General features: G+C 37.6%; 1 protein-coding gene across 1 annotated transcript in view; it reads right to left on the bottom strand.

The window, feature by feature from the left end:
• Nucleotides 1–18,317, bottom strand: part of LOC126472480 (methionine aminopeptidase 1) — a 118,205-nt gene that overhangs the window by 42,512 nt on the left and 57,376 nt on the right. Inside the window, exon 4 of the mRNA XM_050099937.1 lies at nt 1,180–1,355. Coding sequence (XP_049955894.1) covers nt 1,180–1,355 — 176 coding nt within the window. The remainder of the gene's footprint in view (nt 1–1,179; nt 1,356–18,317) is intronic.

Here is an 18,317-nt window from a genome sequence, read left to right as displayed (position 1 = left end):
CAAATGTTCCAGAGCATATGCATCACAACTTAGATGATTCACAAGCTGAAAGTTCATTAGAAGAAATAAAAAACTTGCTCTAAATGTTATATTTCTTCTCTGTTCTATAATTTTCTATAATTTGTGTAACTGCTAGCTATTACAAACGGTGGAAAATCCAGGATGGAATAATGACAATATTGTGGAAAGGATAGTTGCTAGTCATCATAGCCTTGGCAGCCAGAGACTGTGGCCGTGCGTGTGTGTGTGTGTGTGTGTGTGTGTGTGTGTGTGTGTGTGTGTGTGTGTGTGTGTGGTCAAAAGCTTTATCTGACTGCCTTTTCATTGTGCCTGTCTGCGAATCACCATCTCCACTATATGGTGAGTAGCAATTATCCTTTTCATAATATTGTCATTGCTACCTGTTATAAGTACAGAGCTATTCAAAAAGAAGGAACGGATGTCAAACATTTATTGCTTCCAAACTGCAAAAGATAGTAACACAATCCCAACATTCCTGGAAAGAGAATGTGATCACCAGTGTTACATGGCAAGTATCAAAATGGTGGCTCCATTTCCTGCTATACATGAAGCAACTGGTCTCTCATTATCGAATTCATAGCTTCAACAACGCGATGTCGCATACTTTGAAGACTGTCAGGCATAGGAGGGGATAAAAACACGGTCTTTTAGGTAACCCCACAGATATAAGTCATTGTGAGGTCTGGAGAACTGGGAGGCCACCAGCGATGAAGTTCACCTTCTGCTCCTCTTCTTTCAATCGAACATACTGGAATGTTGTCACACAGGTAACATCGGGCGTGCTTAGAGAAATTAAGTGGGGCACCATCTTGCATGAGGATGAAGTCATCTGAATCATCTTCAAGTTGAGGAAATAACTAGTTTTGAAGCATGTCTACAAAGAATAGTCCGGTCACGGTCTTCTCCAAGACAAAGGAAGCATCAGCGCTAATTCAGCCGTGATTGTAACATCTACCTGGACTGTTCCAATTTCAAATTTTTTTTTGTCCAGGAACTTTGGAATTATGGTGCTACCTTTTGTGATTTGGAAGATACAAATGTTTGAAATCTGTTCCTTCTTTTTGAATAGCTCTGCATATTTATGATAATAAACAATAAAAAACATACAATGGATTTAAAATAAGGGCACAAGTAATTTACTTCATAATAGATTCTTACTTTACATGCTAGGCGCATTCCTTCTACTTCATCATCTGTCAGACAGCGTATCTGTGCACTACTGCGAACAGCTTGTTCAGACAGTGGGACTCCTTCAGGATGATCTGCGTAATCAGGTCGTGGTATATGAGGTGGCACAATGCGCTTTGGACCTTGGGGATAAGGCCTCAGACGACCTGAAAAAATTGCACATTTTCACTTTCTAATTGCATTTTCCTTTCCACTGAATAGCACACACAAGTTCCTAAACCTCAGCTTTATAACATTTGGGAAAATTTTGTGATAAACAAAATGCAAAGGTAACAAAGTTTTTCTTCAGACAAAGAACAGGGGGAGGGGGAACATTTAACAGAAATGCAATATAAAGTTATATAAATAGCTGAAACAGCTAGCTGGAGGAAACAGGCATATTTATGGTCTGGTCACTCATTAGTAATGCAACACATAAGATTTAAATATATTTTGTAAATCTGATCATCTTATGGAATAATGCATATGCCTCTCAATTTTTAGAAACTGCCACATAGTTGTCACTGATATTTAAAATGCTAGAGTCCCAACCAACAAGAGGGCTGCCCTTCTGTTTTAGAATGTAATTTGCACTGAGATAAAAACGGTATTTCCTGTAATTAGTATGAAACAAGTACTGAACATGGGTTGACCCAGCTGCCAATGTAGAGAACAGTGCACCTACAAACAAGTTGTTTGTTTTGGGAAAGGGACTTACTTTTAATTTTAATTATATGGTACATGAGTTAAAGGAGGAGGAGGAGGACACAATCAACTTGTCACTTAAAAAGCTTTCTGTTTACTGTTCCTGTATCTAGCTGCTCAATTTCTGACTGATCCTTGCCCACCATCTCCTCTATGCCAAAGTAAGAACATGAAGAGGGCAAACATAACACTACAGTTTTCTTCTCCAGCCAGTTCAGCAGGGCACTTGGGAAACCACAGAAATAAGTTCAATGTCTTTCAGTTAACATGTGCTGCACTCTAAAGCTCTGGTTGCACCAGAATGAACAAAAGCAACCGAGCATTCTCTCTAGTATAAACAGTAAACATATGTGAGCAAAAAACATTTGGTCATGTTCAGATCACATTTGCAGTGCTAACTTGCGTTATGCTGGCCATTGGTCTTTCTGTAAGTCAGTAAATGAAGTTTGCATGTTCTTTGTTTGGTGCTTGCAGCACAGAGAGCATTTGTTAGCTTTGTACAAAAACCAATTTTGTTCTTTAATGTGAGTTGCATGAGAAATGGAGTGATATGAAGAACATAATGTTGCAGATTAAAGAGAGAGATCACAGGTGCTGGTGGGCTCCAACAGATCCACAGTACGAAAGTCCAAATAAAAGGAAAAATGCTTGGTAGAAATTCCTGATGCACTATGTACAACTGGGAGCATCAGATAGATAGTAAATTCATTAGCAGATTCCATTAGGCTACTATTGCGTGAAGAGCCAAGCATTTGTATTCCATTTTTATTGAAATGGAACAGCACAGTAAATTTCCTTGACAGCAAACAATTATGAATACGTAAACATTAATCTTGTTACATTTTGATAACATAAAATTAAAAATATAAATAAAGACCTGATCGTTCTCATAGCTTACATTTAAGGTAACTATAACAACACCACATATCACTGCTTTTTTAGGAATTTTTGATGAAATAAGCAAAGAAATAAATAAAAATTTCCTGCAATCACACTATCTACCTCCAATAAATTATACATGACATATTATTATATAGCAATTGTGAGTTTGTACGTATATTTCACAGTACGTTAATCTGGCTTTATTGGCATTCAATTCTTATATGTACTTCAGTAACATACTTTACTGCTTCACAAATGTCACTACAGCCATCAGGAACTAGCTGAGGTATAGCAGCTACTGAAATGAGAAACAGTTACTAATGTAACTGTCTCCAGACAGTAAGAACCAGAGTTTAAATGCTAGCCTTTCTTAAGGTTATGTTGCTCATCAGTGATTAGTGCCCTGCTTTATAATTTACCCCTTGATTGTAAGCCTGCAAAAAGTGTCAACTGACATACATGCAAGATTTTCGAATAATGTTAAGGAGGGCTGGAGCTACAATTCAGTGACTCTACACCCATCACTCACGTAAAAATTCAGATAGCTACATACATTCTTCTTCCCCTACACTGTTTTGCTTTTGTCAAATGCGAGTTTACTATGAATGACTGAAGCAATTACATAAATTCACTGTAGCTTCATTAATTGACTTATTTCACAAAACTCAACACTCATTCAGAAAAACTCAAAAAGTCTTATTGTTGCATCCACACTTCAGATTTCTGCCTTGAGAGCGCACCACTGAGCAGTAAGGCAAGATGGCAACAGGCGCCAAGAAAGCTTATGTTGCTTGAAACGCATTCACATCAGTCTGCTGCAACAGTGCAACAACACTTCTGAATGAAATTCAACAAAAATTCACCGACTGCCAATTCCACTCTGCGGTTGTATGCACAGTTCATAGCTTGACAATGCCTCTGCAAGGTTCTGTGCAGTCTCACAGTATAAAGTTTATGGTCTCTCTTCTATGATAACACAGTTATGGGACACACATATCTGGACATACTAGAAAATTGGCTCAGGCCACAACCAGGGACCTACAGTGTGGATTTCATCTTCAACAGGGTGGTGCTTCACTACAATGATGTTCGTGAATTCTTAAACAGGAAATTGAGAAACCGATGGATCAGTCGTGGTGGGGCTGATGATCAGCAGTTCATATCACGATCTCCATGTCCCACCGCGCCCCAGCCCCCACCCCTCCCCCTCTTACTTAACCCCCTGTAACTTTGTATGGAGGTATGTTGAAGTTTCAGTTTTTATGCTGCTTCTACCAACAACCCTATCAAAACTGTGAGGTCACATCAACAGTGCTTCTGAACAGATTGATAGGGTCATGCTGGGCAGGGAGAACTTTTATTATTGACTTGATATCTTCCGGATCGGCAGGAGGGAGGAGCGCGGGTTACATATGGAGCACTTACTGTATGTATGTAAATAAATAAATAAATAAATAAATAAATAAATAAATAGAGTTTTTCTATCCGAGAGCACAGCCCTGTGACAATATGTCATACAGCTACAGTGAATCTGAGAAATCAATTCAATCATTTATAATCACACTTTTAACTATTGTGGCATCAAGTGAAACTTTTGCGATGATTATTACTGTCAAAAAAACAATAACACAGTGCCTCCAGTGTACCATTTGTTAACAGGTAGACAAATGGCAGTGAACACTGATGAAAGTCATCAATTGCTCATTCACTTCTGCCCGCTTCCATTCATTCTGGTGTAAATGAAGTTTACCAGGTGTTTCACGAACTGAAAGCAACCATTCACAGATATTCATCCAATAGATTCACACTATCATTCATTTCCTAAATTAGCCCATTCCTGTGAATACTCAGTTCAAAGACAACTTTTTTTTAAAGAGTGAAAAGCATAAAAACTGTTTTGTTACACTAATATTTCTTTATTACAAACTGGTTAACAGGTTATGAGCCTTCATCAAATAATTACCTAGTGCCCACAAAGGACACTAGTGTGCAGAGAACCAAACACTCAAAACTGAAACTATTAACAACACACAGCATTACAAGAAATACCAAAAAGGTATGTCATTAAGTCAACACTTGTGTTACGTTTTTAAAACAATTAATACAACAGTAAATGGATTTACTTACTATTATGTAATGCAATTGAACAGAATAAAAAATTGAGATGGGATAAAGTACGGTGTAAATAGGTAATAATAAATCCATAGGTTACTGGATATTATGTAAGATTATAAAGCATACAGCCTGTATGAATTTAGTGTGAATGTAAGAGAGGAGAGAACAAGCAGAATAAATTATGTATCCCAGGATATTTCTCCCTGTACAACTGTTACTGACCACAAATTACAGTATGATTATAAGGAACATATAAAAACCAAATTCCAGCAAAGTATCTACATTATGTCACCACTGTTCAAGTACAACACGAATTCCATCAATATTCCAACAAAACTGCCACCTTATAATTTTGTAAGTGAAACATAAAAACTGCTGAAGTAGGGTGCTTACATAAAGGCTCTTAACGGGCATAAAATTCAGACAGTAAATGGATAAGGGAAGTATGTGTTTTCAACTCTAATGGATCCTACCTTTAATTAGTATGGACTAATTTTCTAAACACTGTGTGTTATTCAGCAATGATTACATGAAGACTTACAAGTTACAATTGTTGCAAGGATTACCCCTTTGAACTAATATAAACAAAATGAAGTATTTCAAAGTTCGATGAAAACTGTAAGAATTTGAAGAGGATGACAACATTGTGCCACTTTTAAACCCTTAAGCGGTCATATGGGGTGTTCAGAACACCCCAGTCATCCTTATTGATGGATTACTACATAACAGATAGGAGTATAACATCTTGTTCTTTGGTACCTTTCTAGGACATAATATGAAAGCTTTGAGTAACAATAGAATCTACAATGGAAGCGACAAGTTCCAAGAAAACAGGCAACAATGTGCCTTGGGGTGTTGTCGGCACCCCGCGCGACTCTGTATGTTGCAGTGCTGCGAGAAAGCGCACAGTTGTGTTCTGTAGCAGCTACTTTTATTTTGTCGCTCTGTGCAGTTAAAACAGCTATGGATAGTTACGAAATAGAACAAGAAAGAGTGCGGAAGCTTCTGGAAGGAGAAGAGGACGAGGAGGACACACACAGTTGTGAAGTTCTCTCTCATCACTGTGACACAGAAACAGTGGATGAAGACAACCTGGAACTGGAACCGCAAGTAAGTGCAGCAGATAATGAAGCAAGCATGATTTTTGTATTGGTAAGGATAAGATTACAAAATGGATGAAAAGCTGTCGTAGTCGCAATGTAATAACTAGAAGCATAGACCTCATTATTCATCTCCCTGGTGAAAATCTGCGTGACTGCATAAGAGGTTACGGGTACAAACAAGAGGGGGGGGGGGGGGGAGAATGCAGTGAAGATACAGTCATATTATTATTATTATTATTATTATTATTTCTTTCCTTTCTCAGATGTTATGTCTGTTATTATTATTATTATTATTATTATTATTATTATTATTTCTCTCCCCTCTCAGACGCCACGTCTGGTCAAAAATGGAAAGTGACGCGGACCTTGATCAAGCGTGACTTCCTTTTAACTGTACGGTATATGTTACATTGCATTTAGGAACTTTCGGGTAATTGAACATGTACCAATAATTACGGATTTCTGTAGCTGTATGTATACGTTTGGATGTAGCTGTATTGCGTTGATGTACTGGTGGATACCGTGTGGTATGACTCCTATAGTTGATAGTACAATTGGTATAATGTCAACTTTATCCTGATGCCACATGTCCTTGACTTCCTCAGCCACTTGGATGTATTTTTCAATTTTTTCTCCTGTTATCTTCTGTATATTTGTTGTATTGGGTATGGATATTTCGATTAGTCGTGTTAATTTCTTCTTTTTATTGGTGAGTATGATGTCAGGTTTGTTATGTGGTGTTGTTTTATCTGTTATAATGGTTCTGTTCCAGTATAATTTGTATTCATCATTCTCCAGTACATTTTGTGGTGCATACTTGTATGTGGGAACGTGTTGTTTTATAAGTTTATGTTGTAAGGCAAGCTGTTGATGTATTATTTTTGCGACATTGTCATGTCTTCTGGGGTATTCTGTATTTGCTAGTATTGTACATCCGCTTGTGATGTGATCTACTGTTTCTATTTGTTGTTTGCAATTCTGCATTTATCTGTTGTGGTATTGGGATCTTTAATAATATGCTTGCTGTAATATCTGGTGTTTATTGTTTGATCCTGTATTGCAATCATGAATCCTTCCGTCTCACTGTATATATTGCCTTTTCTTAGCCATGTGTTGGATGCGTCTTGATCGATGTGTGGCTGTATTAGATGATATGGGTGTTTGCCATGTAGTGTTTTCTTTTCCCAATTTACTTTCTTCGTATCTGTTGATGTTATGTGATCTAAAGGGTTGTAGAAGTTGTTATGAAATTGCAGTGGTGTAGCCGATGTATTTACATGAGTGATTGCTTTGTGTATTTTGCTAGTTTCTGCTCGTTCTAGAAAGAATTTTCTTAAATTGTCTACCTGTCCATAATGTAGGTTTTTTATGTCGATAAATCCCCTTCCTCCTTCCTTTCTGCTTAATGTGAATCTTTCTGTTGCTGAATGTATGTGATGTATTCTATATTTGTGGCATTGTGATCGTGTAAGTGTATTGAGTGCTTCTAGGTCTGTGTTACTCCATTTCACTACTCCAAATGAGTAGGTCAATATTGGTATGGCATAAGTATTTATAGCTTTTGTCTTGTTTCTTGCTGTCAATTCTGTTTTCAGTATTTTTGTTAGTCTTTGTCTATATTTTTCTTTTAGTTCTTCTTTAATAATTGTATTATCTATTCCTATTTTTTGTCTGTATCCTAGATATTTATAGGCATCTATTTTTTCCATCGCTTCTATGCAGTCGCTGTGGTTATCCAATATGTAATCTTCTTGTTTAGTGTGTTTTCCCTTGACTATGCCATTTTTCTTACATTTGTCTGTTCCAAAAGCCATATTTATATCATTGCTGAATACTTCTGTTATCTTTAGTAATTGGTTGAGTTGTTGATTTGTTGCAGCCAGTAGTTTTAGATCATCCATGTATAGCAAATGTGTGATTTTGTGTTGGTATGTTCCAGTAATATTGTATCCATAATTTGTACTATGTAGCAAGTTGGATAGTGGGTTCAGAGCAAGGCAGAACCAGAAAGGACTTAATGAGTCTTCTTGGTATATTCCACGCTTAATCTGTATTGGCTGTGATGTGATATTATTTGAATTTGATTGGATATTAAGTGTGGTTTTCCAATTTTTCATTACTATGTTTAGGAACTGTATCAATTTAGGAACTACTTGGTATATTTCCAATGTTTGTAGTAACCATGAGTGGGGTACACTATGAAAAGCTTTTCGGTAATCAATGTATGCGTAGTGTAGCGACCTTTGTTTAGTTTTTGCTTGATATATCACCTCTGCATCTTTTATCAGTTGCTCTTTACATCCTCATGCTCCTTTGCAACAGCCATTTTGTTCTTCATTTATAATTTTGTTCTGTGTTGTATGTGTCATTAATTTCTGTGTAATGAATGAAGTTAATATTTTGTATATTGTTAGTAGGCATGTTATGTGGCGATATTTAGCTGGGTTTGCTGTGTCTGCTTGATCTTTAGGTTTCAGATAAGTTATTCCATGTGTAAGTGTATCAGGGAATGTGTATGGGTCTGCAATGTAACTGTTAAATAATTTAGTTAGATGTGAATGTGTTGAGGTGAACTACTTTAGCCAGAAATTTGCTATTTTATCTTTTCCAGGGGCTTTCCAATTGTGAGTAGAATTAATTGCTTGGGTGACTTCATGTTGCAAAATTATCACTTCAGGCATTTGTGGTATCATCTTGTATGTGTCTGTTTCTGCTTGTATCCACCGTGCATGCCTGTTATGTTGTACCGGGTTTGACCATATGTTGCTCCAGAAGTGTTCCATATCTGTTATGTTTGGTGGATTGTTTATTTTAATGTGTGTGTTATCTATTGTCTGGTAAAATTTCTTTTGGTTTGTGTTGAATCTTTGGTTTTGTTTCCTTCTATTTTCACTTTTATGGTATCTTCCAAGTCGTTTGGCCAATGCTTGTAATTTCTGCTTCGTTTCCTCTAATTGCTCTATCGCTTCTTGTTGTGAGATTTTACCTAACCTTTTTCGTTTTTTTTCCGAGATTTCATTTCTTATAAATTGTGTTAGCTGTCCGATGTCTTTTCTCAGTTTTTCTATTTTGATCTGTAGCCTGTGTTGCCATGCTGGTTTTGTGGGTTTCTTCTGTGTGTTGGTTGGTTCTGATCTCTGCCTAGTGTGTATATTTAGTGTAGTGAGTGCTCCTATATAAACCAGTAGTTGTAACTCTTCCATAGTTGTGTTTTCATTTATTTTGTTGTGTATGATTGTGTTGATAGTTTTTATTGTTGTTTCGACTTGTGGGTTATTTGGTGGTCTACGCAAGAATGGTCTAATGTCTGTATTTGTGTCTTTGTATTCTATATATGTTAGCTGAAATTTTTCTTCTATATCTAACATCTGTGTCACTTCGTGTTCTATTTGTGCTTGTTCTGGTGGCTGTCTTAAGATTTCGTTTTCCTCTGATTGTTTAATTGGTGCATGTTGTTCTTTGTTTGTTTGCTCTGGGATGTTTGAGTCCATTACTGTATTTTCTTCTTCTTCTTCTGATTGCACATTATTTTGTTCCAGTATTTGTTGTGCTTGTTGTTTGATGTTTTCTAATCCTGACTGGGGTATCCTGTTATTTTTTATTATTACACGGATCTGATCAGCTAATTGTTGTTCTGTTAAAAATTTTAATTCTGGGTATCTGGTAATAAATGTTGTGTATACTTGTGATCTGTATCCAGATGTGTTGGTTCCTAGGTTTGTTGCTTGGTAATAACAGAACATGAGGTGTCGATTAACTTCATCTGACCATCTCATCCTCTGTCTTTGTTTTCCTTCTAGGGTGGTTGCAGGAAGCATATCCTGCAAAACACCTCTATTTGGATTTAAATCATTTTCCAGTTGGCTAGCAGTGTTGTTACCATTGTGGGCGGGCATAGGGTTCAAGCGTCGTCCCCGACCATGACGGCGCTTGTCCGAGGCTTCTTTAGTTCTGTCCTGAACCAACTAATCACACTAAAAGGGGGGGTTAGCCCTATTAGTGGTTTGTTCTTTTCGTCGCCTTTTACGACTGGCAGAACATACCGGAGGCCTATTCTTTTCCTGGGCCTCCACGGGGATTATTATTATTATTATTATCTTCACTTTCTGAGACGTTAAGTCCGGTTAAAAATGGAGTGACGCGGACCTTGATCAAGCGTCACTTCCTTTTAACTGTACGGTATGTGTTATATTGCATTTAGGAACTTTCGGGTAATTGAACATGTATCAATAATTACGGATTTCTGTAGCTGTATATATATGTTTGGATGTAGCTGTATTGCATTGAGGTACTGGTGGATATTGTGTGGTATGACTCCTGTAGTTGATAGTAAAATTGGTATGATGTCAACTTTATCCTGATGCCACATGTCTTTGACTTCCTCAGCCAGTTGGATGTATTTTTCAATTTTTTCTCCTGTTTTCTTTTGTATATTTGTTGTATTGGGTATGGATATTTCGATTAGTTGTGTTAATTTCTTCTTTTTATTGGTGAGTATGATGTCAGGTTTGTTATGTGGTGGTGTTTTATCTGTTATAATGGTTCTGTTCCAGTATAATTTGTATTCATCATTCTCCAGTACATTTTGTGGTGCATACTTGTACGTGGGAACGTGTTGTTTTATAAGTTTATGTTGTAAGGCAAGCTGTTGATGTATTATTTTTGCGACATTGTCATGTCTTCTGGGGTATTCTGTATTTGCTAGTATTGTACATCCGCTTGTGATGTGATCTACTGTTTCTATTTGTTGTTTGCAATTCTGCATTTATCTGTTGTGGTATTGGGATCTTTAATAATATGCTTGCTGTAATATCTGGTGTTTATTGTTTGATCCTGTATTGCAATCATGAATCCTTCCGTCTCACTGTATATATTGTCTTTTCTTAGCCATGTGTTGGATGCGTCTTGATCGATGTGTGGCTGTGTTAGATGATACGGGTGCTTGCCATGTAGTGTTTTCTTTTTCCAATTTACTTTCTTCATGTCTGTTGATGTTATGTGATCTAAAGGGTTGTAGAAGTTGTTATGAAATTGCAGTGGTGTAGCCGATGTATTTATATGAGTGATTGCCTTGTGTATTTTGCTAGTTTCTGCTCGTTCTAGAAAGAATTTTCTTAAATTGTCTACCTGTCCATAATGTAGGTTGTTTATGTCGATGAATCCCCTTCCTCCTTCCTTTCTGCTTAATGTGAATCTTTCTGTTGCTGAATGTATGTGATGTATTCTATATTTGTGGCATTGTGAACGTGTAAGTGTATTGAGTGCTTCTAGGTCTGTGTTACTCCATTTCACTACTCCAAATGAGTAGGTCAATATTGGTATGGCATAGGTATTTATAGCTTTTGTCTTGTTTCTTGCTGTCAATTCTGTTTTCAGTATTTTTGTTTGTCTTTGTCTATATTTTTCTTTTAGTTCTTCTTTGATATTTGTATTATCTATTCCTATTTTTTGTCTGTATCCTAGATATTTATAGGCATCCGTTTTTTCCATCGCTTCTATGCAGTCGCTGTGGTTATCTAATATGTAATCTTCTGGTTTAGTATGTTTTCCCTTGACTATGCTATTTTTCTTACATTTGTCTGTTCCAAAAGCCATATTTATATCATTGATCAATCCTTCTGTTATCTTTAGTAATTGGTTGAGTTGTTGATTTGTTGCTGCCAGTAGTTTTAGATCATCCATGTATAGCAAATGTGTGATTTTGTGTGGGTATGTTCCAGTAATATTGTATCCATAATTTATATATAAAAACAAAGATGAGGTGACTTACCGAACAAAAGCGCTGGCAGGTCGATAGACACACAAACAAACACAAACATACACACAAAATTCAAGCTTTCACAACAAACTGTTGCCTCATCAGGAAAGAGGGAAGGAGAGGGGAAGACGAAAGGAAGTGGGTTTTAAGGGAGAGGGTAAGGAGTCATTCCAATCCCGGGAGCGGAAAGACTTACCTTAGGGGGAAAAAAGGACAGGTATACACTCGTACACACGCACACCTGAAAACAGCTTTCGCATCCCGCAACTACCCTCCCGACCTGGTACAGAAGCAAATAACCAGAGCCACTTCCTCGTCCCCTCAAACCCAGAATCCCCCACAGAAGAACCACAAAAGTGCCCCACTTGTGACAGGATACTTTCCGGGACTGGACCAGACTCTGAATGTGGCTCTCCAGCAGGGATACGACTTCCTCAAATCCTGCCCTGAAATGAGATCCATCCTTCATGAAATCCTCCCCACTCCGCCAAGAGTGTCTTTCCGCCGTCCACCTAACCTTCGTAACCTGTTAGTTCATCCCTATGAAATCCCCAAACCACCTTCCCTACCCTCTGGCTCCTATCCTTGTAACCACCCCCGATGCAAAACCTGTCCCATGCACCCTCCCACCACCACCTACTCCAGTCCTGTAACCCGGAAGGTGTACACGATCAGAGGCAGAGCCACGTGTGAAAGCACCCACGTGATTTACCAACTGACCTGCCTACACTGTGATGCATTCTATGTGGGAATGACCAGCAACAAACTGTCCATTCGCATGAATGGACACAGTGTTTGTTGGTAATGAGGATCACCCTGTGGCTAAACATGCCTTGGTGCACAGCCAGCACATCTTGGCACAGTGTTACACCGTCCGGGTTATCTGGATACTTCCCACCAACACCAACCTATCCGAACTCCGGAGATGGGAACTTGCCCTTCAGTATATCCTCTCTTCTCGTCATCCGCCAGGCCTCAATCTCCGCTAATTTCAAGTTGCCGCCACTCATACCTCACCTGTCGTTCAACAACTTCTTTGCCTCTACACTTCTGCCTCGACTGACATCTCTGCCCAAACTCTTTGTCTTTAAATATGTCTGCTTGTGTCTGATGTGTGGATGGATATGTGCGTGTGTACGAGTGTATACCTGTCCTTTTTTCCCCCTAAGGTAAGTCTTTCCGCTCTCGGGATTGGAATGACTCCTTACCCTCTCCCTTAAAACCCACTTCCTTTCGTCTTCCCCTCTCCTTCCCTCTTTCCTGATGAGGCAACAGTTTGTTGCGAAAGCTTGAATTTTGTGTGTATGTTTGTGTTTGTTTGTGTGTCTATCGACCTGCCAGCGCTTTTGTTCGGTAAGTCACCTCATCTTTGTTTTTATATATAAATTTTTCCCACGTGGAATGTTTCCTTCCATTATATTTGTATCCATAATTTGTATTATTTAGCATGTTGGATAGTGGGTTCAGAGCAAGGCAGAACCAGAAAGGACTTAATGAGTCTCCTTGGTATATTCCACGCTTAATCTGTATTGGCTGTGATGTGATATTATTTGAACTTGTTTGGATATTAAGTGTGGTTTTCCAATTTTTCATTACTATGTTTAGGAACTGTATCAATTTAGGATCTACTTTGTATATTTCCAATATTTGTAGTAACCATGAGTGGGGTACACTATCAAAAGCTTTTTGGTAATCAATGTATGCGTAGTGTAGCGACCTTTGTTTAGTTTTAGCTTGATATGTCACCTCTGCATCTATTATCAGTTGCTCTTTACATCCTCGTGCTCCTTTGCAACAGCCTTTTTGTTCTTCATTTATAATTTTGTTCTGTGTTGTATGTGTCATTAATTTCTGTTTAATGACTGAAGTTAATATTTTGTATATTGTTGGTAGGCATGTTATGGGGCGATATTTAGCTGGGTTCGCTGTGTCTGCTTGATCTTTTAGGTTTCAGATATGTTATTCCGTGTGTAAGTGTATCGGGGAATGTGTATGGGTCTGCAATGTAACTGTTAAATAATTTAGTTAGATGTGAATGTGTTGAGGTGAACTTCTTTAACCAGAAATTTGCTATTTTCTCATTTCCAGGGGCTTTCCAATTGTGAGTAGAATTAATTGCTTGGGTGACTTCATGTTGCAAAATTATCACTTCAGGCATTTGTGGTATCATCTTGTATGTGTCTGTTTCTGCTTGTATCCACCGTGCATGCCTGTTATGTTGTACCGGGTTTGACCATATGTTGCTCCAGAAGTGTTCCATATCTGTTATGTTTGGTGGATTGTTTATTTTAATGTGTGTGTTATCTATTGTCTGGTAAAATTTCTTTTGGTTTGTGTTGAATGTTTGGTTTTGTTTCCTTCTATTTTCACTTTTTTTGTATCTTCTGAGTCGCTTGGCTAATGCTTGTAATTTCTGCTTCTTTTCGTCTAATTGCTCTGTTGCTTCTTGTTGTGAGATTTTACCTAACTTTTTTCGTTTTTTTTCCGAGATTTCATTTCTTATAAATTGTGTTAGCTGTCCGATGTCTTTTCTCAGTTTTTCTATTTTGATCTGTAGCCTGTGTTGCCATGCTGGTTTTGTGGGTTTCTTCTGTGTGTTGGTTGGTTCTGATCTCTGCCTAGTGTGTATATTTAGTGTAGTGAGTGCTCCTATATAAACCAGTAGTTGTAACTCTTCCATAGTTGTGTTTTCATTTATTTTGTTGTGTATGATTGTGTTGATAGTTTTTATTGTTGTTTCGACTTGTGGGTTATTTGGTGGTCTACGCAAGAATGGTCTAATGTCTGTATTTGTGTCTTTGTATTCTATATATGTTAGCTGAAATTTTTCTTCTATATCTAACATCTGTGTCACTTCGTGTTCTATTTGTGCTTGTTCTGGTGGCTGTCTTAAGATTTCGTTTTCCTCTGATTGTTTAATTGGTGCATGTTGTTCTTTGTTTGTTTGCTCTGGGATGTTTGAGTCCATTACTGTATTTTCTTCTTCTTCTGATTGCACATTATTTTGTTCCAGTATTTGTTGTGCTTGTTGTTTGATGTTTTCTAATTCTGACTGGGGTATCCTGTTATTTTTTATTGTTACACGGATCTGATCAGCTAATCGTTGTTCTGTTAAAAATTTTAATTCTGGGTATCTGGTAATAAATGTTGTGTATACTTGTGATCTGTATCCAGATGTGTTGGTTCCTAGGTTTGTTGCTTGGTAATAACAGAACATGAGGTGTCGATTAACTTCATCTGACCATCTCATCCTCTGTCTTTGTTTTCCTTCTAGGGTGGTTGCAGGAAGCATATCCTGCAAAACACCTCTATTTGGATTTAAATCATTTTCCAGTTGGCTAGCAGTGTTGTTACCATTGTGGGCGGGCATAGGGTTCAAGCGTCGTCCCCGACCATGACGGCGCTTGTCCGAGGCTTCTTTAGTTCTGTCCTGAACCAACTAATCACACTAAAAGGGGGGGTTAGCCCTATTAGTGGTTTGTTCTTTTCGTCGCCTTTTACGACTGGCAGAACATACCGGAGGCCGATTCTTTTCCCGGGCCTTTTATTATTATTATTATTATTATTATTTCCTTCACTTTCTCAGATGTTAAGTCCGGTTAAAAATGGAGTGACGCGGACCTTGATCAAGCGTCACTTCCTTTTAACTGTACGGTATGTGTTATATTGCATTTAGGAACTTTCGGGTAATTGAACATGTATCAATAATTACGGATTTCTGTAGCTGTATATATATGTTTGGATGTAGCTGTATTGCATTGATGTACTGGTGGATATTGTGTGGTATGACTCCTGTAGTTGATAGTAAAATTGGTATGATGTCAACTTTATCCTGATGCCACATGTCTTTGACTTCCTCAGCCAGTTGGATGTATTTTTCAATTTTTTCTCCTGTTTTCTTTTGTATATTTGTTGTATTGGGTATAGATATTTCGATTAGTTGTGTTAATTTCTTCTTTTTATTGGTGAGTATGATGTCAGGTTTGTTATGTGGCGTTGTTTTATCTGTTTATTATCTGTTGTTTTATCTGTTTATTATTATTATTATTATTATTATTATTATTATTATTATTAGTGATAAGGAGTGAAAGTTGTCATAAGTGAAGAAAACTTGTTAAGAAAATTAGTTACCCCAGGAGACATCACATACTGTAGGAGGCCATTCTCAGCGTTAATAATGATCTCAGTTCAATGACTTACAGTCCACAGGTTTCTTCAGGTACACCACATCCGCCTAAAGGGTAAGACTTACCAAATTGCAAGAACCTTAATTCACGTGTTTCACCCATTGTTTCAAATAGTTCCAGACATTTTCTAGGGGGATCATCTTTGATTATTTACTGGGCTTATCAAGGTATGGTAGGGTGCCCAAATGTTTTTCTATGTGTAGTCCTGGGGAGATGGCTGTTGTCAACCTGGAAAATGGGAGTGTCCACATCATACCCATGAAGATGTGGTAACCTGAATGTGTTGGCCCAAGTCATGGTACAAAAAACAAGTACTAAGCAAGTAAGAGAAAGCTCAAAAGGTGGAAGGAATTTATTAAAGGGCAATGCAAGGAAAATGAAACTTAACACAGTATTAACACAAGAGGAAGTAAATTAATATGAAATGAGAAATCCAATACCGCAAGAAAAACTTGACAGAACTCTGAAAGCCTCTGGAGTAAATGGCATTCCCTCAGTATTATTGAGATCATTGGGAGAGCCCACCACAACACACCTCATCCATGTTTGCAAGATATATAAGACATGCAAAATACCATCAGACTTCAAGAAGAATGTGACAACCCCTGTTCCAAAGAAAGCTGGTGCTGACTTGTTAACATCGCCACATCATAAGTTTATAGAAGACATTTGTGCAAAATAGTGACGTATTTATAAAACAATGGAAAATCGGTAAAGGTTGACCCTGAGGATGAACAGTTTGGATTCTAGACAAATGTATCACTTGAGGGAATAATGGCCCTATCTCTCATCTTAGAAGACAGGCTGAAGAAAGGCAAACCTAGATTTATAGCATTCACAGACTTAAGCTCGAATGTAGCACAGATAAATGCAGAGAATAAGAAGTTATCTGCAACTTGTACTCAAGCCAGATTGCAGTTACAATGGTTGAAGGACATGAAAGGAAAACAACAATTAAGAAGGGAGTGAGATAGGGTTGTAGCCTTCCTCCAATGTTATTCAATCCGTACTTTCAGCAAGCAGTAAAGAGAGCAACAAGAAATCTGAATAAGGAAGTAAAGTTCGAGGAGAAAAATTACAAACTTTGCAGTTTGGTGAAGACATTTTAATTCTGTTCATGACATCAAATGGCAGTTGAGTGGAAAGAGCAGTGTCTCAAAAAGATGCCAGGTGAATATCACTGAAAGGGAAACAAGGTTACTGGAATTTAGTCGAATTAAATCAAGTGATGCTGGCAGACTGCAAAATGATACGCTAAAAACTGTCGATGAATTCTGCTATTTGGGCAGAAAATTAACTGAATATGGCTGTAGTAGAGAATAAAAAATGCAGACTGGCTATAGCAACAAAAATGTTGCTGAAAAAGAGCAACTTGTTTAAGTTGAATATAAAGTTAGTTGTTAGAAACTCTTTCCCAAGATGGTGTGTGGTATTGTACAGGAGTGAAATGCAAACGATAAGCAGTTCAGGCAAGAAGAGAATACAAGGTTCAGGAATGTGGAGCTACAAGGGAATGATAAAAATTATATGGGTAGATCGAGTAACTGACGGTGAAGTACTGAATCGAATTGAGGGAGCAACAAAATTTGTTGCACAACGTGACTAAAAGAAGGGATAAGTTGATAGGACACACCCCGAAACCTTATGCAACAGACAATTCGGTAATGGAAGGAAGTGTGGGTCTGGGCAAAATTCTTTTAGTAGTTTCCACACAAACTTTGTCTTGAAATCTGATAGAAAATTCAAAGAAATTCTGGTCATACGTAAAGCACACCAAGATACAATCAATACCTTCACAATGTGTGGTGGCAATGGTACTGTTATCATTAAAGCAGAGTTCTATCACCAAAGATGAAGTAAATGTTCCAGAATCCAAATCAAGAACAGCTGTTAACATGAGTAACTTAGAAGCAGATACCCTTGGTGTAGTGAAGCAGCTTAAATCACTTAATAAAGGCAAGTCCTCCGCTCTAAGTTTTATACTAGTTACGTTCCTTTCAGAGTATGATGATACAATAGCTCCACACTTAACCATATAAAACTGCTCGACTCATGAAAGATTTATACCTAAGACTGGAAAGTTGGACAGGTCACACCAATACTCGAGGAAAGAAATACAAGTGGTCCACTGAATTACAGACCTGTATCACCGACATAAATTTGCATTTAGATTTTGGAACATATACTATATTTGAAAATCAGGAGATGCTTAAAAAATGATCAACTGATAAATAATCATCACAGATTCAGCTAATATCATTCTTGTGAAACACCATGTAATTTTCACTCTGCAGCAAAGTGTGCACTGATACAAAACTTCCTGGTAGATTAAAACTGTATGCTGGATGGAGACAAACTTAGGACCTTCGCATTCTGTGG

This window comes from Schistocerca serialis, chromosome 1 (assembly GCF_023864345.2).
Source record: "Schistocerca serialis cubense isolate TAMUIC-IGC-003099 chromosome 1, iqSchSeri2.2, whole genome shotgun sequence".
Lineage (NCBI taxonomy): Eukaryota > Metazoa > Arthropoda > Insecta > Orthoptera > Acrididae > Schistocerca > Schistocerca serialis.
The sequence above is the reverse complement of the archived record's forward strand: the minus strand, read 5'-3'. Positions and strand labels throughout refer to the sequence as shown.